Source organism: Platalea leucorodia (genome assembly GCF_965183815.1).
Source record: "Platalea leucorodia genome assembly, chromosome: 6".
Taxonomy (NCBI): domain Eukaryota; kingdom Metazoa; phylum Chordata; class Aves; order Pelecaniformes; family Threskiornithidae; genus Platalea; species Platalea leucorodia.
This window is the reverse complement of record NC_138828.1, coordinates 9,571,516-9,593,837: the sequence shown is the minus strand read 5'-3', so window position 1 is coordinate 9,593,837 and position 22,322 is coordinate 9,571,516. Positions and strand designations below refer to the sequence as shown.

General features: G+C 38.4%; 1 protein-coding gene across 22 annotated transcripts in view; it reads right to left on the bottom strand.

The window, feature by feature from the left end:
• Positions 1-22,322, bottom strand: part of LARP1B (La ribonucleoprotein 1B) — a 50,311-nt gene that overhangs the window by 19,378 nt on the left and 8,611 nt on the right. For 17 of the 22 annotated variants that reach the window (XR_014228619.1, XR_014228620.1, XR_014228621.1 and 14 more), the window contains exons 3-18: positions 21,468-21,527; positions 17,690-17,858; positions 16,124-16,267; positions 13,454-13,597; positions 13,038-13,206; positions 9,135-9,279; positions 8,750-8,924; positions 7,763-7,935; positions 6,885-7,256; positions 4,979-5,102; positions 3,912-4,123; positions 3,380-3,486; positions 2,660-2,820; positions 2,202-2,346; positions 882-991; positions 534-661 (exon numbers count right to left, since the gene is read on the bottom strand). Coding sequence is in view for 7 of the 22 variants with exons in the window: in XM_082316038.1 (XP_082172164.1) it covers positions 534-661; positions 882-991; positions 2,202-2,346; positions 2,660-2,820; positions 3,380-3,486; positions 3,912-4,123; positions 4,979-5,102; positions 6,885-7,256; positions 7,763-7,935; positions 8,750-8,924; positions 9,135-9,279; positions 13,038-13,206; positions 13,454-13,597; positions 16,124-16,267; positions 17,690-17,858; positions 21,468-21,527 (2,538 nt within the window). In the remaining 15 variants the exon portion in view is untranslated. Of the gene's footprint in view, positions 1-533; positions 662-881; positions 992-2,201; positions 2,347-2,659; positions 2,821-3,379; positions 3,487-3,911; positions 4,124-4,978; positions 5,103-6,884; positions 7,257-7,762; positions 7,936-8,749; positions 8,925-9,134; positions 9,280-9,595; positions 9,784-10,881; positions 11,984-12,013; positions 12,266-13,037; positions 13,207-13,453; positions 13,598-16,123; positions 16,268-17,689; positions 17,859-21,467; positions 21,528-22,322 lie in introns of those variants that run through there. The other 5 variants (XM_082316036.1, XM_082316041.1, XM_082316040.1 and 2 more) reach the window with 5 other exon arrangements.

Below are 22,322 nucleotides of genomic sequence, written 5' to 3'. Positions count from 1 at the left end.
GAAAATGGAGGACTACAGAAGGTGACGGTAATGCAGAGCACCATAACCCAATCACGAGAAGCACGGCAGCACCGTACTCCGGAATCACAGTTTAAGAATTCAGCATTCTACAGGAAGGATACATTGAATTTGGCATATAAAGTCTCAGCAAGGACAGTGCCTGTCACAGTTCATTAACGCCCAACTGGCATTTCTTAATTCATTTGCCAAATTCTTAAAACAGTAGAGAAGTCATCAGTCTTACCAGATGACAAAGAAGCTATTTTTTGCTACGTATTTCATTACACAATGAAAATGGATCAACACTACATTTTAGCCACCACACCTCAGCACCATGCTTTGGTTCAAAAAAGAACGTCTAGAATAAAATTGCATTTTTCATTTGAATTTCATGGGTTTTATCATGCTTTTTCTAGTCATTGACAGGATTTGTAAAGCTGCCTTTTTGGGAAATGAAGTACTGTTCTCAGTTTACCTTGCAGTAAAAATATTCGTACGCCAAATATTCATTTCAAATAGGTATCGAAACTTACATCCACTCTGAAGTCCTCCAGTCTCTTAAATTTACTAAGGTATTCTTGCAGTTTGGGGTCAATGGCTGGAGTCTTGTGCTGAGAGTATTTTAGATAAGCCCAAAATTTTTCCAGTCCGTATAGCTGACCTAATAATGGAAAAAGATAATTTTACCAATTTACAAAGGTCAGATTTAATTAAAAACTTAATTATTCACTGGTAACTATATGTTTAAGAGAACTGTAAGATAAAAGGAACATGAACAAAAGCTGCTCTTTGGTAAGTTAACAACTCGGTGCCAAGGAATTAGGATTATCTCCCAGCTAGTGTTACCCCGGTGTGAGCAGTGACTGGCCTATGATAATTACCAGCTTCATAGTCTCTCTTTGTTTCTTCTTGGAAATCCTTGAATATTTCTTGCCTGAATTTCTTTTCTAGGCCATAGCTGTAAAATCTAAACAAGCATTCCAATCCGTACCTGTAACAGAACAAAGAGGTACAAAAATCTTATGCATATGCTCCTCATTCCTCAGAAGGATGCAAGTTTTCAGTCTCTCCTTGCATTTAAGTAAATGGTGTAGTCTCATTTTACCCTTCTCATAAAAAACATCGATTTTTATTGACCTATTGTTCTGAAATACCTTCACAAAGAATCAAAACTGACGAGGTTTGTCCCACAGTTTCAACTTATGAACTACAGATGCTATACACACATACAAACCAAAGACGAATGCTTTCACTTTTTCAGTATGTTTGTACACACAGTTTCAACATAAAACCAACCAGAATGGGTCGAACCAAAAGTCATCCTAACCCCCCGTCAGGGCTAAGCCCGCTGTATCCTTTCAGCTCCCAGCACCAGAGTTTCTGGCTCAGGATTTAGTAGCACTCTGGCTTTGGCTACACCACCATCACCAGCGCTGCCTTGGGCCTCCAGGCAGCAGGGACCTCCTTCTGTTCTGCATTCATCTGCTGCCACCTTAGTCCCCTTAAGAGCCTTCCGAAGTTTCTCCTGGTTAATGTATCCTTGGATAACCACAAAGCATCGAGAAAGCTCAGAGCAGAGACACATGGTATTATTAAAGCCACCTTTGCACCCTAGGGGCTATCGCTCTGCTGTCTCAGACAACATATCCAAACTTCAGGATTTCCATAGCCGGGACTTCCTCACTTGGCATTCAAGACGTTGGGCTACCTTGTCTCTTTGGCCAAGAGAAACAGAGGCGAGGGGAACTGGGTAGAAGGAAGGGAATACCAAAGAGCTAAAGGAGCAGCGGTAATTTCCTTTGTGGTCATTTTTCTGCTATTTGTGGAAGGCAAGAAGCAGTTTGAACAAGTTGAGTGAGGTTAAAAATGTCTTCACCTATGGAAGGAAGAATCTTACGCGTGTTAGTAAGTATAGAGCTGCCTTGTCACGGTCAACAAGTTACAGGATTTTGTAGAATTCAGGACCGATTACAAGTCAGCAAATGCTGCTGACAAATGTTTAGTTATTTATCCGCAAAGCACAAATATATACAAACAGATGTTTGGTATTAAAATAACTTCTACAGACTGCTATTTTAAAGATTTACAAAGAGTTAAAGCCAATACTAAAAATGTTCACTTCAGATATATGTAAACTTCACAGTCATTAAAACAAATGGTAAGACCTCAACAGTTTTCAACTTCCAGGAAAAAGCAAATACCTGTAGTGTTCTTTTGCATCATCTAGAGCAAGTTGTTTGAATTCTTCATACATTTTCTTGTTAAAGTGATCTCTCAGAAAAAAGGACCAGAAACGAAAAAGTGTGTTCATTTCTTGGGATTGGCCAATTCCCAACCGTTTCCTCTCTAGAAGAAAAGAGAAAGGAAAATAAAGAAAAGCTATTTTTAGTTTTTCAGCGGAATATTTTCAAGTGCTTTTCCATTAGTAGTAGACACACAAGATCTTCCAGTACCTGAAGTTGAAATTTGAGGGTAATTTTTTTGTCAGGGAATGTAAAGTTAAATGGAAAGCAGAGTTCATGAAATAGAAGAATCAAATAAATTTCGCTTGCTTTTCCCAAGAAAAATTAAGGATAAGGAACAATGTGGAGAAAACTGCTATCAGATGACACCTTGTAACTTCTACCTAAAATTTTAGGAAGCGCATTTAGCAGCTTACCCATTAGACACCTTCGGCGATATTTGTGGTACACCTGTTGAGTAAAGCCATTTTCCTTTAACAGTTCATGAGAAGGATGCTGAAATTTTGGAAGAGAATTTGGGGTACACCCATAACTTCCTGCTAGTGGAGCTCCTTCTGAAGGCGAAGCGTTGGAACTGCTGAAGGAAAAAAAAAACACAAACAAAACCAAACCCGATGTACTTCTGTCCCACAAACAGTGCTCTTCTACAGCATCAGTTTTCAACCATTCTGATCTACGCAAGAGCTGTCGGAATAGTACAGTCACCTGATGACCACCACAGGGCACGCCTGGGGTTCTGGTCATCTGGTTTTGGGTGAAAACATCACCTCAAGAAAATCATATTCTGTGCTAATATGTCAAAACCAGGCAGTTTTGGATGATGACAATTAAACATTACTGTAATGCCTCATTTTAAATGACCACTTAAAGGCAAAAATCACTGAAGTGAACATCAAGTACTTCAAGTAATATTGCTGCTACTACATCATGGATCAAACAACACTGTGAACATAGTCAGTCTAGCGAGCTTACTTCCAGATAGCCTTGTATTCTATGTTTTTGGTCTTTTTTTGATTGCTCTTTTCTTGCTTCCACTGTATTTATAAACTGTCTTTTATCACAGCCTATTTCTCCATTAGCAGTGAGAACTAATGACACTGCAAACAAATATTCTATGACAAAAAAAAAAAAATTACCTCACAGAGGAAGTTCTTGGCCTGTGGTCTCTGGAATCCATCACCCAACCAACGTGGCATTCTAAGGGAGGATTTGTACTGTGTCGTGTTTTTCTTTTTCTTGGAGTCTAAGAAAGTAGATTAAGTATTTATTTCCCTAATTTGATTTCACTCACTCTCTCCCTCTTAAAACAAAGTTCTAAAAATCTTATATTCTTCCTAACACATTATAAAGTCACAACACTCCAGTTTCATAACCTAAGGATGAGTCTTATGTAACAAATTAAAAATCTTTAGACATTACACTTTTTCAGCAAGGATTGTGAAGAAATATTACAGAGAAAACTCAGAAACCATTTTATAGAAATAAAAAAGAATGAATACGGTAAATATTTTTAAGATAAACAATAAAAAAAAAGTACAAGCATTTCATTTTTCGCCTCTTCCTTCTTGTTAAATCATATGCAGACATGAGTTTTATAGGCTTGTTCTTGTTTAAAAAAAAACAAAAAACAAAAACCAAAAAAACAAACCAGTATGTCTTTCCATTTACCTTTACATCAATGGATCGTGCTTCCTTAACAACAGGGTAGAACCTGGGTGTTTTATTGGGATCCTGTAGCCTCGGGGTGCGAGGTGTTTGCGGGGTGAAGCCAGGGCGAACACAGGGGGAATCTGGAACGGCTGTTGGCAGCGATCGCGCTATTGCTGCTGTTGGAGGTACTTCAATATTTAACAAATTACAAGCTAGCTCCTCTGCTAAATCTGTAGGCAGGAAGGAGAAAACATTCATTTTTAAAAGGAACTTAGGATTTCAAAGCCTAAGCTCCCCTAGTATCTAGAAATGAAACAGGCCTTTAAGATACAAGTAAACTACATCATCCCCAAAGGATAATCAAATTAACAAAAGCACTTGGCGTAGAAGCAGTATGAACTGCTCAAAACTATGAAATTATGTTTCAAGCATGTCTTTGCTAGAAAATTTAAACCCACTTCTTTCTTACCTGCTTGTTCTTGTGTATCTACACTAGCACAGTAAGGGAAAACAAACACTGGTGAAAGTGTAACCACATTCTTGCTTTTTGGTGCGGCGGTTTTCTTCAGCTACTTTAAAGATGCTATTAGCAGGTAACTTAGTAAATGTTAATAACACTACTATATCAGAAATACCTCAAAAGACGAGATTTGGACATTGTAACTGCTCAGTAAGGTTATGATACAAGTAGAAAATTCTCCTAATCTCACTTCATTCTATCCCCGCTTCCCATAAAAACACTGATTTCTACAAAACGTTTCACAACATCACTAGCTATTACTTTACACGTTGTAAATGCCAAGTTACACAAAAAGCACTTGGTGTTGGTCTATGGTCACGATAAAATAGGGCACTGCCTATTGATGCTCATACATATCCTGAAAAGTACGAGTACCAACTTCTTCTAATTCAATGGAAACCACGCTACTGATGAACAGTTAACAATTTGAAAAATTAGCAAAGAAAAAGCCCCTCAGACTGCCAACTGAACCAAAATTAAAATATTACACAGGCAGAAAGAGTTAACACACCTACAAAATTGTTCTTTATTACAGAGATTCTAAAAACAAATACATATTACTTACCATTCTGTAACCCTGGAAGCCCTGGAGGAACTTCTTGGGTTGGATCCGCAATTAGTTCTGGTGCAAGATTATCAAATTCTTCCTTACTGATGAGATTTAGCTTCTTAAAGTTCTCAATCTCTTGCTGAATTAGAGAAAACAAATTGTAAACGCAAAGCACAATAACAGATATCATCCTGAGAAACAGGTGAACTTCATAAAAGAGAAAATAAGCAAGCCAAAATTGACACACCACTACTCATACGCAGCCAGTACAGATTTCTTTTAAGGAAGATGGAAGGAGTCTCTAGCACACATAAAAAAGTTGCTGTGAATCCTGTATATAACCTAATGCAGCTCACACTGCGCTAGCTGAAAGAAACAGTTATGCCAACAAATGGGGGAACGAAGGAAGGTAAGGCCACCTACACGCAAATTTTCACAGACAAATACGGAATAGAAACGACTGAGATCCTGTCCCTTGCCAAGCCCAAACCCATTCTTCTTCTGCAGTAAGCGTGCCAAGGAAGGTCCTAGCAATTTAGGGGAGCAGAAGAGGCCCTGCTCCCTTCCTCAGGCCTAAAGAAAAGCCAGTATTTGTAAATAAAGTGTTCATCTTTTTTTTTTTTTTTTGATTGGTAGCTTAAACTGCAAAAGGACGGAGTTTTCCAAGAGTGTGGCAGCATCTCAAATCACTCGTGCCCCTGCTCGGCTGAAGGTGGGGTGGGAAATGCGTGTGCATGCATGCTGTGTGTGAAAAGTTGTGTTTAAATCATTGTCAAGAAGGTAACAACAACCAAAAAAAGAACATTTTCTCTTGCTGTGTGCTATTTCCTCACTGCCCTCTTCCAGTTTGCTCGTTTTCTTGGTTCATTTCCTTGGTAATAAGAACTCCATATTCTGAATTCTACCTTTATTTCTTATTCTCAACATTCATTTCTATCTTTGTCAGCACTTTTTTGTACCCACGTGCTCCATTTGTCCTTTAAGCTACTTTGACCCTTCCCCCCCGCCCCACAACCCAACTTTGCCCTTGTGCACAGCTAAAGCTCCTGCCCCTCACCACTTAGTGTTCAGCTAACTTTGTATTTCTGTACACATATCATCTGCTAGTGATACAGTGGGACTGCCTACAGATATGCCACTCACTGGGCTCGCTCGCACAAAAGAAGGGGTTTCTTAATAAACCAAGAGCAGTAAGTGACAGGACTGCCATGTGCCACGTTGACCTCTGCCTACGAAGTGCTGGAGTTCAACTCATCTGTAATTTTACGGCTGCTTAGTATATTAAAAAAAAAAATTCAAAATAAATAAATACATTTAAAAAACAGACAAACAAACAAACAAACAACGCTGACAATCTCCTTCCAAAGTTTTGAAAGCCTCAAAGACAGGATCCCATGTACAGGCTAAGAAATAAAAAGGTTTCCATAATAAAATAAGGTGTGCAATCCAAAGTTTCATTTGCTCACAGAGCCATCATTCTAACAAGCTACAAGGTAAACAGAACCTCAACATAAAACTACCTTAAAATGACTCCGTTACCTTCCTCTCTCATCATCTCGCCTCAGAAATGTGCCCTCTTCCCCTATGTCAGGGGTTTGCAAATGTTACGAAACAAGCTATTCATAGAACAAGAAAACACTGGAAGAGTTGAACCATCTCCAAAATGTTAAAAATAGTTCTGAAAAAAATATTCATTCAGCGGTTTTGGTCAAATCTGTGACAAGAAAAACTTGCCGGTTTTGCTTTGAACTGTTTACAATATTATCAAAATAAAGAGAATTCAATAGACCTGTAAATTCAACTACTGTCATTTTTCTTTCAAAAAAGTGTAGCATTTTACAATTACGTAGCAGATGGCTGAAATTAATTTTGGAACTGTTTGGACAGGCATGGTTTTCAGGTCAAAGATGAAAAGAGTTACCTTCATCATAGTGTCATCTTCACTCTGCTCCATCCACAAATCCTGTTCATAATAGTATAAGCCATCATTAATAACTTTAGCAAGCTCCGACGTAATTTTTGCACGGCATACATGGTTGCCAGTACGATCTCCACCAGGATGTTTTCTCATATATGGTGGTGTCTGTGTTACAATCAAAATCTTGTTTATGTCCTGATCATCAATTTCGTAATCGGAATCACTGTCTGACCATTCAGTAAATTTATTCTTCCGACCTTGAATTTGTTCCATCTCTTCATCAAACAAAAAATCAAGTTCTTCTTGTTCTTGTTCCTCTGGAGGTGGGGGTGGCTGCTGTTGATCTGAGGTTTGAACAGCTATAGGAACACTTTCCTAAGTTGGAAAAGGTGATGCATTTTATATTTTAATTGGATAGCGATTACCCAAATAGGAGACAGATAAAACATGATAGAACATTTTCAATAAACAAATGTACGGGAATTAGAAACAATACAGCCACTTTCAGACGTTTATGAAGTAAATTACTGTTCTAAGTAATTCTGCCATAAGCTTTTAGAACAATTCTCAATGCACATTACAATACATTTTTCAATAATCAACAGGTACAACTATCCCTCAGCAGGAAAAACAAAACAAAACAAAAAAAACCCACCAAAAAACAGTATTTCCTTTTCACTTCAGTGAGCTTTGGATGAGGATTTTAAATGCACTTAGTTATTCTAGGTCTGGTAGAGCGAGAAGTACACACACGAACTGTATTGCATTATCAAGCATCACATACGTTAAGACGTGAAAAATCTTGTTTTAGAGTATAATCTGAAAGTTGGCACGTTTTGCATTTATTTATTTAAACATAAATTAAAGGTTTTTGATTTTACCTTTAGTTTTACCGTGGATGCACGATGCCTCTTCTTCACTTCTATCCAAGGTTCAGAGTCCAAATCAGGCAAACTTGTAGACAATCCTTTAGACATTGTCTGAAAATTACCGGTTTCAGTGTTTTCCTTTGGACTCAGCAGGCTTCCCATTCTTGGAGAACTTGGTGCAGACTCTAGCAGTGGAAAACAGCAGTTCAGTTCCTGTTGTGTGTTGGTTTGTTTGGTTTTTTTTTTTTTTTAATTGTTTCACTCGTCTGTCTTTTAACTGCAGCTACCATTTTTCTACCTCTCTGGTTAAATATAACACCAATCAGCAGGATTTCTTTTCATTTTTAGGAGATAGCTTTTTCACAGTTCACTCAGCATTTCAGGAAAAGATCAATTCTAGCAATTCTTATTTACATGGAAAGTTTCTAACAGTCTGAGAGAAATGATGTGTTACTCAGAAAACAAGAGCAGCATCATTATGGACATGTTTTCTCCACACCATCCTCTAGCTCTATGGATGGGTGCCTAACTCAGTCTTCATTCTTCCCATTTAATCCCAGCCAAAGTTTTAGTAAAAGATTTCCTTGCCAAGGGTTGTCAGCGAACAAACCCATCTCCCTATTAATAATGTGAACGAGATCCCCATCCAAAACCAGGATGCACCAAATGGAGTGAACTTTCAGCTGCTACCAAAACGAAGCCGATTTCACAACTAACTTAAGATTACTATTACTACTTCTACTACTACTCCTAAAGGACTGCAGTCCATCATACTACACTCTGGAGAATGGTCACAGCCGTAACACAAGAGTCATTTTTACCTGCTTCACATCAGCCGGGCCAGCCACGTGACTCGGCAACTGCAAGGCTGACAGGCAATCAGCTGAATAAACCCTTACCAAATGTACAACCTCTATTATGAAATCAGTATCAAGAGGCAAACTTCCTAAGCTAGACAGACAGTCCTAAACTTATGTTTCTATAAAATAAATCCTTTACCAGTATGTGAGCCAAAAATTTGGCCTGGTATGAATTCTGGACAATTGACAAGCTGAGAAAAGTCAGTCGGTGGCAGACTGCATGGAGGAGGACCTGGAATTGGCCACTTTTCTGGATCAACCCTTTTTCTTATCCTGTGATCCACAGTTTCAACTTCTGTACTGTCCTTTAGGGCCTGTGTGACAAGAATATTGTAACTTTAAAAACTTTACGTATCCAGCACCATCCAAAAAAGAAAAAAAATCCACAAACTTTGCCATTTATAGCCTCTTTATAAAATCCTTGTCATTGCAAACAGAAGTCTTAACTTCGTAACACTAACTTCAAAGGGCAGTACAAAATGAACCAAGCAACTTTCTACATACGTACTTCTGAATTATTTTACCTCCAAAATGAGTGCAGCATTTGTAGTCAGAGCTTGCATCCGACGGAAGCTAGCAATCAATGAAACAGGCAGGAATCCTTGTTGGTCCATCTTTCTCCTCAGAAAGAAGTCTCTTTCCAAATTTTCTGTGCTGAAATAATACTCACTGTAGAAAGAAACATACAAATATGAGGCTACTATAGGTTAAAGAAAATCCTAAAATAGCAACTCAGAGATTCCTTGTTAAAGTCTTCCATTAAAAACAGAGCTTACTTTGTGATCAACAAAATCGTTCTTTCAACAGGTGTATCGTTATAAGCAAGGCTTACAGAACAGCATGCACGCTCGACATGTTAAGACTTATGATCCAGTACAGCACATGGGGGTGTAAATCAAAGCTTTGTTACATTTGCATATATGAACTGCATAAGGAAAAACTATGCTCCATTTTTCTTTCACCCGTCCCCTCCCTTATTACTTACATGAACAGAAGGAAACAACATTCTCTTAGCCTCCATATAGATGAAGGACAAGTACTGCTTACAGTCAGGGCATAAGTTATTCCCCCACACAGCAGTATCAGTGCACCTTCATCCTGAACTGTATCTTTTCTTTTCCCAGTTTCCAGTACATTAGAAGGTTTAGGTATCCTATCTGAGTGTTGAGGCACATATATGTACTCTGAATCATTACTTCAAGCATGCTTGTGGGAAGATGAGAAAACAAAAATAGTAATGTTGTATTTGTCATGGAACTGTACCAAAAGGCACAACAGTTCATGGAGAAAGGTAAAGTCTAGAAGAAGAGATTATGTTTAGTGGATAAAGAGGGACAAGGACCATTTCAGGAATCTGACAATACCACAGAACAAGAAAGACGAGGGACAAAGAAATAGCAGAAAGACAAATCTTCTTAAATGATGAAGCGGCTCTATGAAATGATCAGGGTGTCAAGATGTTTTATACTTAGTGAAGAGAAAAGGTAAGGAATTCAAATCACGATCTGTCACACAAAGCAAGGGAATGAGAAAACATCCTATGAAAAAGAATGGGGGAAAAAAAAAATTTAATCATGACGACTAAAATCTAGGCCTTTCACAGATTTTTACACATCATACCATGATTTTGCATATTACATCCAAGAAATACTACTCATCAGGTTCAGGAAAATGTAGGCAGTGAATTATTTAATGGAGAGCAATTAAAATCCTATGATACAAAAATAGAGGCAGTGCAAAAATAAAACAAGAGAGCATTAAAATGCTGAGGAGAAAAAAACACATGCAGATGTAAATAAAGTTAATTCTAATTTCAACAAAGTGTAAAATGCTAAGTGTCTCCACTGAAGTTGGGATCAAGGCCAAAGTTACCAAGAGGAGAGGACTCTGATGCCATCATTGATCCAAGGAGAAGTTTAATACCATTTCTTTCTCTAATTTTTGGTAGCTAAAGAAATTTGAAGCAAAAGCTTTCTATATGAAACACTCAGCTCCAAGACAGAATGAATATAAAATCTCAAAGTTGGACAATAAGACATACGACAAATGAAAACATCGCCATTAAATCAGAGCAGAGAAGAGAATAAGGCTTTCAGAGAATTAAGCTCTTACTCAGAGCTAAGCAAACTGATCAGTGAAGCAACTGTGCACAAAGAGGTTTCTTTCAAGAACATCCTATTTACTGTTCTGAACTGCTACATTTCTTTCCCCCTCCCAATCTAGAAGATAAGCAAGCACAAAAGCCATATATCAACATTTTACTAATGTTACCTTTACAGTCATACAGTAAAGGTAAAATCTTGTAACGATTCACCTAGTTAAAAATTCCACAAGCAGAAATGGACAATGACTGAACTTGACTCAAACTGTCTCACTTGATGTCCATCACTCTAGAAAAAGGAATGTGAAAGACCATTAATGATAAATGAAGACAACGCACAAGTTTGCTCCAAGTAGAGGGACAAACCTAAACACACACACCCCCTCTACCTTTTCTTTTTCATTTTCCTCAGAGTCTCTTTGCTTATTCTTGAATTGATGCAGACTTGGATGCATGTCTGAACTTTTATTTACTTATTTTTTAAAGAAAGAGCACTTTAAATAGAGTTCTACTGCATGTTGCAGACTGAGGAGTTGCTGAGCACTGAAACTTTTCAGGCTGACAGCCTCAGCCTGTAATTAAAAATGTAAAAGATACTTTTGTGTGTAATACAAATATTCTCTTGTACATCAAGCTGGTGCTTGATAGCAGCGTATTTGTTACTGTAACTACACATCAACTCAGTTAGACACGGCCTCTAGGATTTTTTCCTATTAAGCAGGCAAACTGTTTTAAAATTCATCAATTCACTAGAATTCAAACCAATCTCACTTCTTTAATATATCCTGATTTATCTTGGACTCCATAATGAACTCTGACACCTAACGGTTCTGTGTAGCTTTATTCGGTATTCTTCTTCGGCATAGTCACTTTAATATTTTATAGCTATAATCATGAGAGGCAGACACCACCATCCCCATTTAGAAGGTAGGTAATATGTAATTGATGAATAAAGTCTGTTTCCCATCATTTTTAATGTGATAAAAGAAGTGAATAGATGAAAAACACTTTTTTTTTTTTTTTTTTTTTTTTAAGGAGCATAAAAATAATGAACTTATGTTCTAAACCTGCTCAAGAATCTCCCTCTCTCTCACGGAAAGCAAACTCCATAATCAAACTGCCTTAGGAGTTCAGATCAGACAAGCAACCAACGGCCCTGGTTAGCCAGCCATGCCAAGTCTTCTATTGACACCTGCCAACCTCTTGTTGCTAAAATAAAATACAAATATAACCAGAAGTCAGATGTGACCAATGCTGTAACTGACATTTTTCTCAGCAGAGGGGGACATCATCATGTCCTACCTTAGAAGGTCTGGATTCTACACTGCATGCCCAGAAATCTGGCCAACAGTGGAGTGTCTGCGCTCCTCCCTCACTTGTCTGAGGACAGTGCAGGCCGATTATCCTGACATGGGGGTACATGTCCACTGTCAGGTCTCATAGGGGCCTGGCAGCAAGAGTAACAAAAAAGACTGCAATAGAAGTTTTGAAGTTGATAGCCACATGCCAGATACTTTCTGCCCTTAAAGAGGCTTTTTTCTTCCTTTTTGCGTCAACTGTAACAAAAGAAGCAAGAATAAAATAAGCAAGTTGCTTTATGGAATACAAGGGCAATCAAAAACCACCACAAAGGCATCGCAGAGAAATGCCGTTGCAAGTACAGAAGATGAAATATCTGCCAGTGGTGGAAACTGTCTCTTTAAAATGAACTAGTGGTTTCCAGGCCCTTTTTGACTTGTCTCCTGGTGATAATCAGTCTTCCAGATGGTTTCTCATTGCCTAATGGTGTACACGAGAAAGTAAACATTTCAGATTATTGAAAAATCAAGTATCATTGCAAAACTACTCTCTTTCAGTTAAATGTTTCAGGTGAGACCCTCTGAAAACATAAAACTAACAAGACTTCTCAAAGCGAAATTGAGAGCAAATAAGGGAAACGTCTAGCTACATCACCCAAGAAGAGCTTTACAGGCAAACAGACCAACAGTACTCAAAAGCACAAGCTCAGAGACATCCATATCTCAATTACATGACAACATAAAAAGAGGGCTACGTACCATAAATAAAGCAGGTATACGAGTTAGAGCCAGACTACAGCACAAGATGCAGAACAGCTTCCTTAAAATTCCTCCCCATCACTCAAGTTTTCCACCCCACTAGTGAATAAATTCAAACTGACACTGGTAACGGTCAAATCAAAAAGTTAAATTGAAATGCCTTAATCTCCATCTTTATATAGATAGTAAGGATTAAACACTGTTTGAAATGAGTCATTTTATCTTAACTAGAGCTCTAAAAATATTTGCACATTGAACAATCTACTTACATCTGATGTTTTATATATTCTTTGAGAAGTGCTTCATCCACAGGATACATCTGCACTCCTGTTCCATCACCATAGTAATACATCACACTAGCATTAAGCTCAGGTTGAAATACTTGGTCAGTTCCTTCACCATACAGTTCTTGATAACCAACTGAATATTCAAAGTTCACTTCAAAATAAAGGAGAACATAAAAGAAAGATGATGAACAATACTAAAGTCCAGCACACAAATATTTTAAGACGTGATACACACTGCAATTTTACTGTTGGTTTTCAGCATCTGATTTTAAAGAGACTCAAGCTACTTAATTATATTAAGTTACACGATACGTTTTTTTGAGGTGACACTTCATGTGCAAACAATAACATTATAAACAGTTTTAAAATTTTTGCTAAGCATCTACTTCTTTGCGTACTTCTAGGGTTTCCTCTGCCTCGGCCTCTTCCTCGGCCTCGGCCTCTTCCTCGGCCTCTGGAGGACCCTCGAACACTGCTACTGTCACTTCTCACGCTGCACACTTCATCATGATCATCTCTCTTTTCTCTATCACGACGCCAATCTTTAAGAGAAAAAAGCAGAATACTTGCAATCATAATTAAATATCACCATGCCAAAAAGTCCCTTGCAACATAGAATTCGCAGCTTGTGCACAGCCAGTCCACTGACTCAGTCGTGCTGGCTGAAGCAGAAGGTCAGATCTGAAGCTGCCAGGGTGAAACCAGTAAGGTTTGCCCAGCCGTGCCTGAGGGTGGGTCAGGCAGAAGCTGTTAGCCATAAAGAAGAGTTAAATGGGCTTGACTGGCAGTCAATCTCAAATGCTTCTGAAGCAACCAGACACTCTGGTGCCAGCTCAGGGATCACAATACCTACGATCGGCTTGGGACAGGAAGGAATGATCATGCAATTCTCCCTCCAGGCATGGTAATACAGTCTCCTCCTGTGGACAACTCCCAGTACCTAGAGCGAGCTAGGAAGAGCTGCTAGCTCTTCATGATCCTGCTTGGGGTGGGATTTCTGCAGCATTGGCTCTCTGGAGCCTCCCTTTTGTTCCCAGAAGCAGCCATCTACTGCTCCCCTGACTCTGCCCATTTAACAGCAACCCTTTATTCTCTGCTGGTCGTGCCCCAAACTGAGCTTTTAAGTTAAGGACCCCTTTTTCATAACACATGTAAACCTAAGATGACTCCGCAAATCTAAGATGACTCCGTAAGAATCTTTGTAAGCTTTTCATATAAATATGCAGTCTGCACATAGCAAAAGAGAGCAAGAGAGAAGAAGAAAGGAAAGCAAGCAGGTCCAAGCCAGACCCCAGGGATCTTGGCTCCACTCGCCACAAAACTTAAGGAGAGGTATAATTCTCAATTTACTCAGGAGAGAAAATGAAGCCCTCTCTCACACCATTTCTTTCTCTTTTCCTAACACTCTCAGAGACTTCCATTTTCAGTCAGTCACCCTTGCTTAAAGTTTCTTTAAGTTTTAATTGGATCTGGAAGACTTTCCAGATGCCAAGGGACCTCTTTGTCAGAGGAACGCCTGGGGATACAGCCCCTACTTGATCAAATTGAGAGTTGCTAAATTTAATAGAGGACTGACTGAAGATACGATTCTTTGTTCATATTGGAAATCTTGTTTTACTAGCAACTGTTTTAAATGAACCCTACCATAAAATATGTATGCTCATACATTCAAGTTCCTGTACTTTATTTTCTGTCAAATAAGACTCTGGATTTATGAATATCGCAATCTGTATGTGTGTGTCTCACTGGGAATTTGGACCTTAGCCTTCACACTTGCAACCCTCAACCTTAGAGATCCCAAATGCGTAGGCATTATTTGAACTATTTCCCCAAATCAGTTTCATTTTTGCACCCTGAGAGCACATGTGGCTCAGACACATGCACAAGTCCTACATATAACACCTTCATGAGCTAGGGTTGTACTTAAGCCTGAAATAAGGTTTTTTTTTTTATTTAAACAGCCAATGTTCCTGAAGAGCAAGAGATATTTTATGTTCTCTAACATTGAAACTGGTCTTGAATCACTAGAGCCTTGAGGTAGAGTTCATGCTACAAGTTTCTGGTCATTTGACCATCCTGAGGAATAACTGCTGAAGAAAGTGATACACTAGTAAGAATCCTCACCCTGCCCCTGGCCATCCCTCAGACATTCAGATCAAACCCTTACATCCAGGTTCTTAAAATGACTTCATAAACAAATCCCATCTCAGTAGCATCCAGTACTTATTATAATCATAGAATCACAGAATCATTTAGGTTGGAAAAGGCCTTTAAGATCACTGAGTCCAACCACACGAGTACACATTTCAGTTGTTAATGTATATTGCGACTTTAAAACTTAAACCAAAGAGTTACACTCAGCCTAAGACTTCTGCCACCTGACAAGCTGTATTCAGAACACCTGCGGACCAGAAGCAGTACCAGCTGTGGGGCATTTCTCCCTCTGTTGTGCTAGTACAGCTTTTTGCACAGCCATGCTGAGAAACAGGTTGGGGAACTGAAGGAATTGGTCCAACTTAAAGGAAAAAACAACACCAGTAGAATTGCCAAAGCAGAGTTCAAAGTGTAGGTCCACGAGCAATTGCTCTGGTAGCAACAAGCTGCGGGAACAGCAGTAGAGCAGGACAGAGCAGCCACCTTATGAAACTAATTCCAAACTTTCTGCATCGTAAAGCTGTGGCCCAGGACACTGTAGGGAGCCATGAAGAGAAAAAAATATAGGCTGCTCTGATTCAGAGCACCAGCACATGCTGTAAAGATAGACTGTTTCCAAACTCAGTTACTCAGCAGAGTCAGTGATTGAGACATTACAACTCTGATCTATTTATGAAGAGGTTACAAAAAAAAAAAATCTGACAGTAAGCTTAAAAGCTTTCCAATTTAGAATTTGTTAAACTACAGTTCAATGTATTTATTTTTTGCTGGTTATTGGCAAATATTAACACTAGGTTTTACTTAGTATAGGCAAAGTCAAATTTCAACATAAACTGCAAATCTAAGGCCTACTCAAGTGGTATTATACTTTGTTTGCCACAAATAGAAAGACCCAGAGATTGAAAGCTACTTACTTCTTGACTCATTCCGTCTGTTGTTATGAGGTATTAACTTGTTTGTTTCCAGCAGAAATCTTGAGCTAGTTCGAGAGCCTGGTCTTTCTTGACTGTCTGACCTTACATCATCCAAGTGAAGTGGCACCCATTTCTGCTTGTTACCTTGAAAAGTTAATATATTACTCCTAATTACAGTACTACTAGAGGTTTCAGCTCGTGAAAAGGTTCTATAGAATTCTTCTTGTAGAACTAGTAACAGTTAATTTCAAAGTTTAAAAACTGCGAGAAGCTTAACATTGAAATTTTAAGATATGGTGAATGACTAAACAATAATAAATGCAGTAAACAGGAATTTCTTAAACTGAAAGGTAACCTTATTTAAGCTTTAAATACATGAAATGAAGGTGAGCTTTGTTATTCAATGAATTTTTAGATGTAAGCTCCATTGCCAAGAATTTATAGCTACATAAATGTTAAATATATACAGTCAATTCATTACTATCTAATCTTACACCTTGCATATGAAACTTAAAGGTAAAAAATAAAGTATCAAGTTAACCACTAAAATAAAAATTTCAATCACAAACCATAAAAGTTTCCCTGAGAATCTAGTTGTGGTACTGTATTTTTACCTTGAAATATTCAGATTAAGTTCATTTATGTGCATCAGAAATTATTAGCAAAGCTGTATTTTGTTGTAGGCTGGCCTAAAATATCCACTAACCATTTATTTAATGATAATATTTGCTGCTCTATACTTGATCGGTATTGGGGGCTTCATACCCAAGAAATATAAGCAAATACATAAAATGCATTATCCACACTGGGGGGGGTGAATAGGTTGTACTTGTGGAATGCTTCGCTTTAGATTTCCACTTAAACTGAAAAAATTAAAAGCAATAAAGGATTTGTTTTTAAATATATACATAGGAAGATTAACAAATCTAAACAACAAAGGTCTTTAGGATCTGAAGAAATACCAGCAGGGAAGCAAGAGAAGAAAAAAAAAAAAAAAAGACAGCTGATGGCAGCAATATCTTAAAACACTCTCAGCTGTTTCTCCAGCCTACTCCAGCCTACTGACCAAATGAGATACAGGTTTGCTTCATATTTTTAATGTAACAGATTGGATCTAAAGGAAATTAACGACCCAGTTCGGTTTTCAAGTGATCACTTCAAGGTGTAAGCTAATGGTAAAACATGAAAATTAAAGTGTTAGTATATATAGTAACACACACACACATATACATGAAGTTAAACTAACATAGCGCTATCTATTTAGCGAAATAAAGATATGACAGACAGTAATGGCTTGTACAGCCACGCTAAAATTTTCCAGAAATTGTCAGAGCTCTATGAGCCATCAGCAGGACACGAGCCGCTTTTTCCCCAGAATTCCTAGTTGACTAGACAGAACACTCCAAAACCTGAGAAAGAAAGCCTGTTTTAAGCTTCCTAGCAGAAAGCAATATATCCTGTTATCACCCAGAAAATGCAAAACAAGTTTCATCAAGTCATTCAACTGGAATTAATGTCACTGTATCAATGCTGACTTAATGCATTATACATAGTGCCCAGACTGACCTTTTTTCCTTTGGTTATTAGTTTGAGCTTCATCTTCACTAATATTATCTCCTGGCCCATCTGGCTTTGCCTCCGGGTTGTCCTTGATTCCATTATTGCTTTTTTGATCAGATTTCTCCTCCTTTTCTCTTCTACTTGTTGGCTTCTTACTGTGACTTACAGTCTTACACTGCAAGAGATACTGGTAATTATTCCTGACAGTACAGCTGCTGATAGCAAAAAGTATAAATTTCCTTTATTATTACTTGTTCTCAACCTCTTTGGTAGGGTGAGTTTTAAAAACTGTGTTGTTGTGTAAAGTCTCATTTTAAATAGTTCTATTTTCTGCTAACTTGGCAAGACTATAAAAAGAACTTTTAGACTAAGAAAGTTTTTGTTTGTTTGTTTGTTTTAACTGAAGATGTAGAATTACGGCATGATGAAATTTATTTTATAGGAAAGAAAGAAATAAATATTACTCACCAGTACCTACTGATCAGACTGATTATCTTTAAAAAGCTGTGCTTACAGAATACTGAACAGTAAATCAGAAATTCCCATGATGCTGTACAATCTCAACAGCATGCCAAATGTTCATGTAAACTCTAAGGAGCCATAGGTCTTTAACTCTGACAATCCTGTTCCACTAAATCAGAACATGAACCAAAGATCAGAGGATGTGGAGGTGTACGATTACAGATTTATTTTTTCCCACATTAGAATACGGCATTTACTGGGAACTGTGTGCCCTTGAGTAGTGCCAGCATCTTGCAGATCATCACTTCTTGGAAATCCCACAGAATAACAGGTTTCAAAGAAGGCAAAATGAACAGCATTTTAGCAAATAGTGGAAAGTTTCATTTTTTCCCTGGTATCAATACAGGCTGAGGGATGAAGGGATTGAGAGCAGCCCTGCAGAGGAGGACTTGGGGGTCCTGGTGGATGAAAAGCTGGACATGAGCCAGCAATGTGCGCTCACAGCCCAGAAAAGCAATCGTATCCTGGGCTGCATCACAACAAGCGTGACCAGCAGGGCGAGGGAGGTGATTCTGCCCCTCTGCTCTGCTCGGGTGAGACCCCACCTGGAGCACTGCTTCCAGCTCTGGGGTCCTCAGCACAGGAAGGACATGGACCTGTTGGAGAGGGTCCAGAGGAGGGCCACAAAAATGATCAGAGGGCTGGAGCACCTCTCCGAGGAAGACAGGCTGAGAGAGCTGGGGTTGTTCAGCCTGAAGAAAAGAAGGCTCCAGGGAGGCCTTATTGCAGCCTTTCAGTACTTAACGGGGACTCACAAGAAAGACAGGGACAGACTTTTTAGTAGGGCCTGTTGCGATAGGACAAGGGGTAATGGTTTTAAACTAAAGGAAGGTAGATTCAGACTAGATATAAGGAAGAAATTTTTTACGGTGAGCGTAGTGAAAGACTGGACCAGGTTGCCCAGAGAGGTGGTAGACGCCCCATCCCTGGAAACATGCAAGGCCAGGCTGGACGGGGCTCTGAGCAACCTGATCTCGTTGAAGATGTCCCTGCTTGCTGCAGGGCTGGTTGGACTCGATGGCCTTTAAAGGTCCCTTCCAACCCAAACCACTCTATAATCGGATATAATATCTACCTCCAAAATTAAGCTTCACGGGCATTTCTGCCAAACAGAAAGAAAACTCCTATGCTGTGGAGATAGCTTTGAACCTGCTGGAGTACATACAGTAGATACTGCAGTACTATGCTGTAATTAATTTGAACGCAAAGCCTTCCCTTAGACAAATCACTTGAGATTAAATACAAACTAAATGTTATTTGGTTTAACAGACACTACATGAATTTGTGTACTAAAATTCTCACATACTTAAGTCAGCAAAAGGTTAATTAACATCTATGCAATACAATCTAGACCATCTGGTAAACCAAAAAATCTTTTAAAAAATACTCTTAAAGCAGACTATTTCAGACAGAAAACATCAAATGTGTATATTCTTATGAAACACTACATATGTATCTCTCAGCCACTCTGATTAGTACTGTACAGACATCATTGATCATATCAAAATTTGACATAATAACCAAGTAGATGCTAAAGACCTGCAGTACTAAAGAGAATGCAAAAGATACGGGTGCATGTTTTCTTAAGTCACTAAAGTCAGTATTTCCCCCCACAAAAAAAAAAAAAGCTAAAATAAGCATATTCTAGGCATAGTGATAAATCAACACTAGCATTTACAATATTATTAAAGGATATGAAATGTAATCCTTTCAATGCTATTCAGTCTCTCAGATCTAAGCTCAGCAGACCCTCTCCTCTTCTGAGCATCAGAACATGATAGAAAATACCATTATTTTTTGGACACAGTTACAGAGTTTCCCTGCACTGTATCTCATGTATTACAACAGTAGTCTCTGAAATGTTACAAACAGAAAGTATTGCATAGTGGAACTGACCACGCTATCTTCAAGAACAGCATTTTTGAGTTATTAGACTGTAGCAAACAAAGAGGCTGTGCATCCGAGATATAAAAAGCACAGGTGAGATTATTTCTAATCTTATGAATTACTAAGGAAGGAGTTTGATGCACAGCTGAGGGTTATACACTTTTAATGCCACCAAATGAATTAGCAGCTTTAGGATGCCAGTCATGCATCCTTCATGATATTGTTAAATATATCACCACCGTCTCCTGAAGCGGTAGTCTCTTCCGTTCACAACATCTCAGCAACTGACAGGAATATTGATGATGGAGAAGCTTATACATACTTTAAAAAAAAGTCAAATCAAGGATATATGAGCAACTGAACATGCATTAATTTACTGGCATATAATCTATTCAGGTTTTAAAGACTCTTCTAGCTATCTCGAAGATTTTCTTTGAGATCCTATAGACCAAGCTACCAGAGGAGGCAAATTCCACCTAGCAGTAAACATAACGTTGTGTCAAATCTACAGACATTTATAATTTTGACCTGCAATGCTAAAAGCCTGGTTAGACACCTGAAAATGTTTTGTTGCTGACATAAACAACAAAGTTATGACAATCAGTTGAGGGAGAAGGGAGGGTGTTAGAAACTGAGCCCGCAGGACAAATGATTCATGCCAAACTACTCATTTTTCGTTTGGACACTTGCAATTACACAACGCACATTGTTGAACCCAAATCTTCTGGTTTCCCTCACCAAGAAAACAGTAGAGGCATCACGGGGTGCTGCAGAACTGAGTCAAAGAATGAAATGGCACCTCATCGCTTGCAACAATCTGTGCTCTGTTCTTGTTTTAAATAGCAAAGGAGAGGTGTAAGATATATTATGCACCTTATCACTTAAGATCAAGTGAAAGGAACATAATTTTTTTGAGTAGATGGTAACTAAAGATCCAGCAAGGGGAAAACATATTGGAGGAATAGGGCAAGGATAACTAAGTTGTCCTAAGACAACCTGCCCGAAGCATTCAGAGCCACAAGGGAGGGCAGCATGGTCGCAACCCCAAAGGCCTTCTCATCTACGCATAAACTTTCTGAGTAGAAAAGGGAAATACAAGTGTTAAAATGGTGGTGTAAATATGGCACATTTTTACCTACTTGTCCATGGCACACTACCAATGATAAACGGAGTGTGTGTGTGGGCTTGTGAAGGGTGCACAACTTCCAGTACCAGTGCAGGCAGTTAAGCACAGACCAGTATCCCAAATTATTGACAAAAATTTCTGCTGAAACCCTACAACACCCAAAGCGCATTCCGGGGGGGGATGGTATTCAGCAGAGAAGTCAATATGGTTTTTAAAAAAATGCTACTGAAGATAACAAAGGATACTTACTTCATTGTTTGCTATTTCGCTTGGTGTTGGCCAGTTTGTGATATCGCCAAAATCACCAGCCTGCAAAGATGACAAACAGTTTATACTACTTCCTAGATTTACTCCTTTTATTAAACAGAAGACATGGAAGATGTCAGTCATGACTCAGATGGCCAGACTACCCCTTTGAGCAGAATTGTTAGCAGTAGCAATTTTTAAAAACTGAGAAATACAACAGAAAACAAACACACAACTTTTGAGAACTGAATATGATCAATTGTGGAAACAACTATTCACTGCAGTTACATCCAAACCAAGGTCCAATATATTTTAGCCTGTAATTAGTATAACTGTCTAAAGAATGCCTTCATGAAGAATATTTTAAGTGGGTACAGTCAACAAAAAAGATAGCAAGCAAGCAAAACTTTCTACATTCTATTATAAAACAAAGAGGGCTTATGACTTTTGAGCAGACATAAAACAATTGTCAGATTAAATGTTGTCTTACACATAGCTTCCTATGTGATTTAAAGGTATCTACTGCTTAAAACTCTTAGCTTTTGGAAGACCTTTGAGCACAGGTATTATTCAACCTAAGAAGGGGTGACTGTACAAAATTTTAGAAACTTAATTTTTCAATAAAAGGATTCAGTGTCTCCTGTTGTCATAATGATAATTTTATAACAGCACATAAAACACACACATAATACGCAAAAAGGATTTCCAAAACCAATCTAGCATCACTTGTGCTCAAGTGATGTTTTTTCTTTGCAGCCTCTTCACATTTTTATATGATCCCATTGCTTTTTTAAACAAAAGTGCCTTTCCTTATCCCTCATACATACATCACATCACTAGCATCCGTTCTAATTTTAA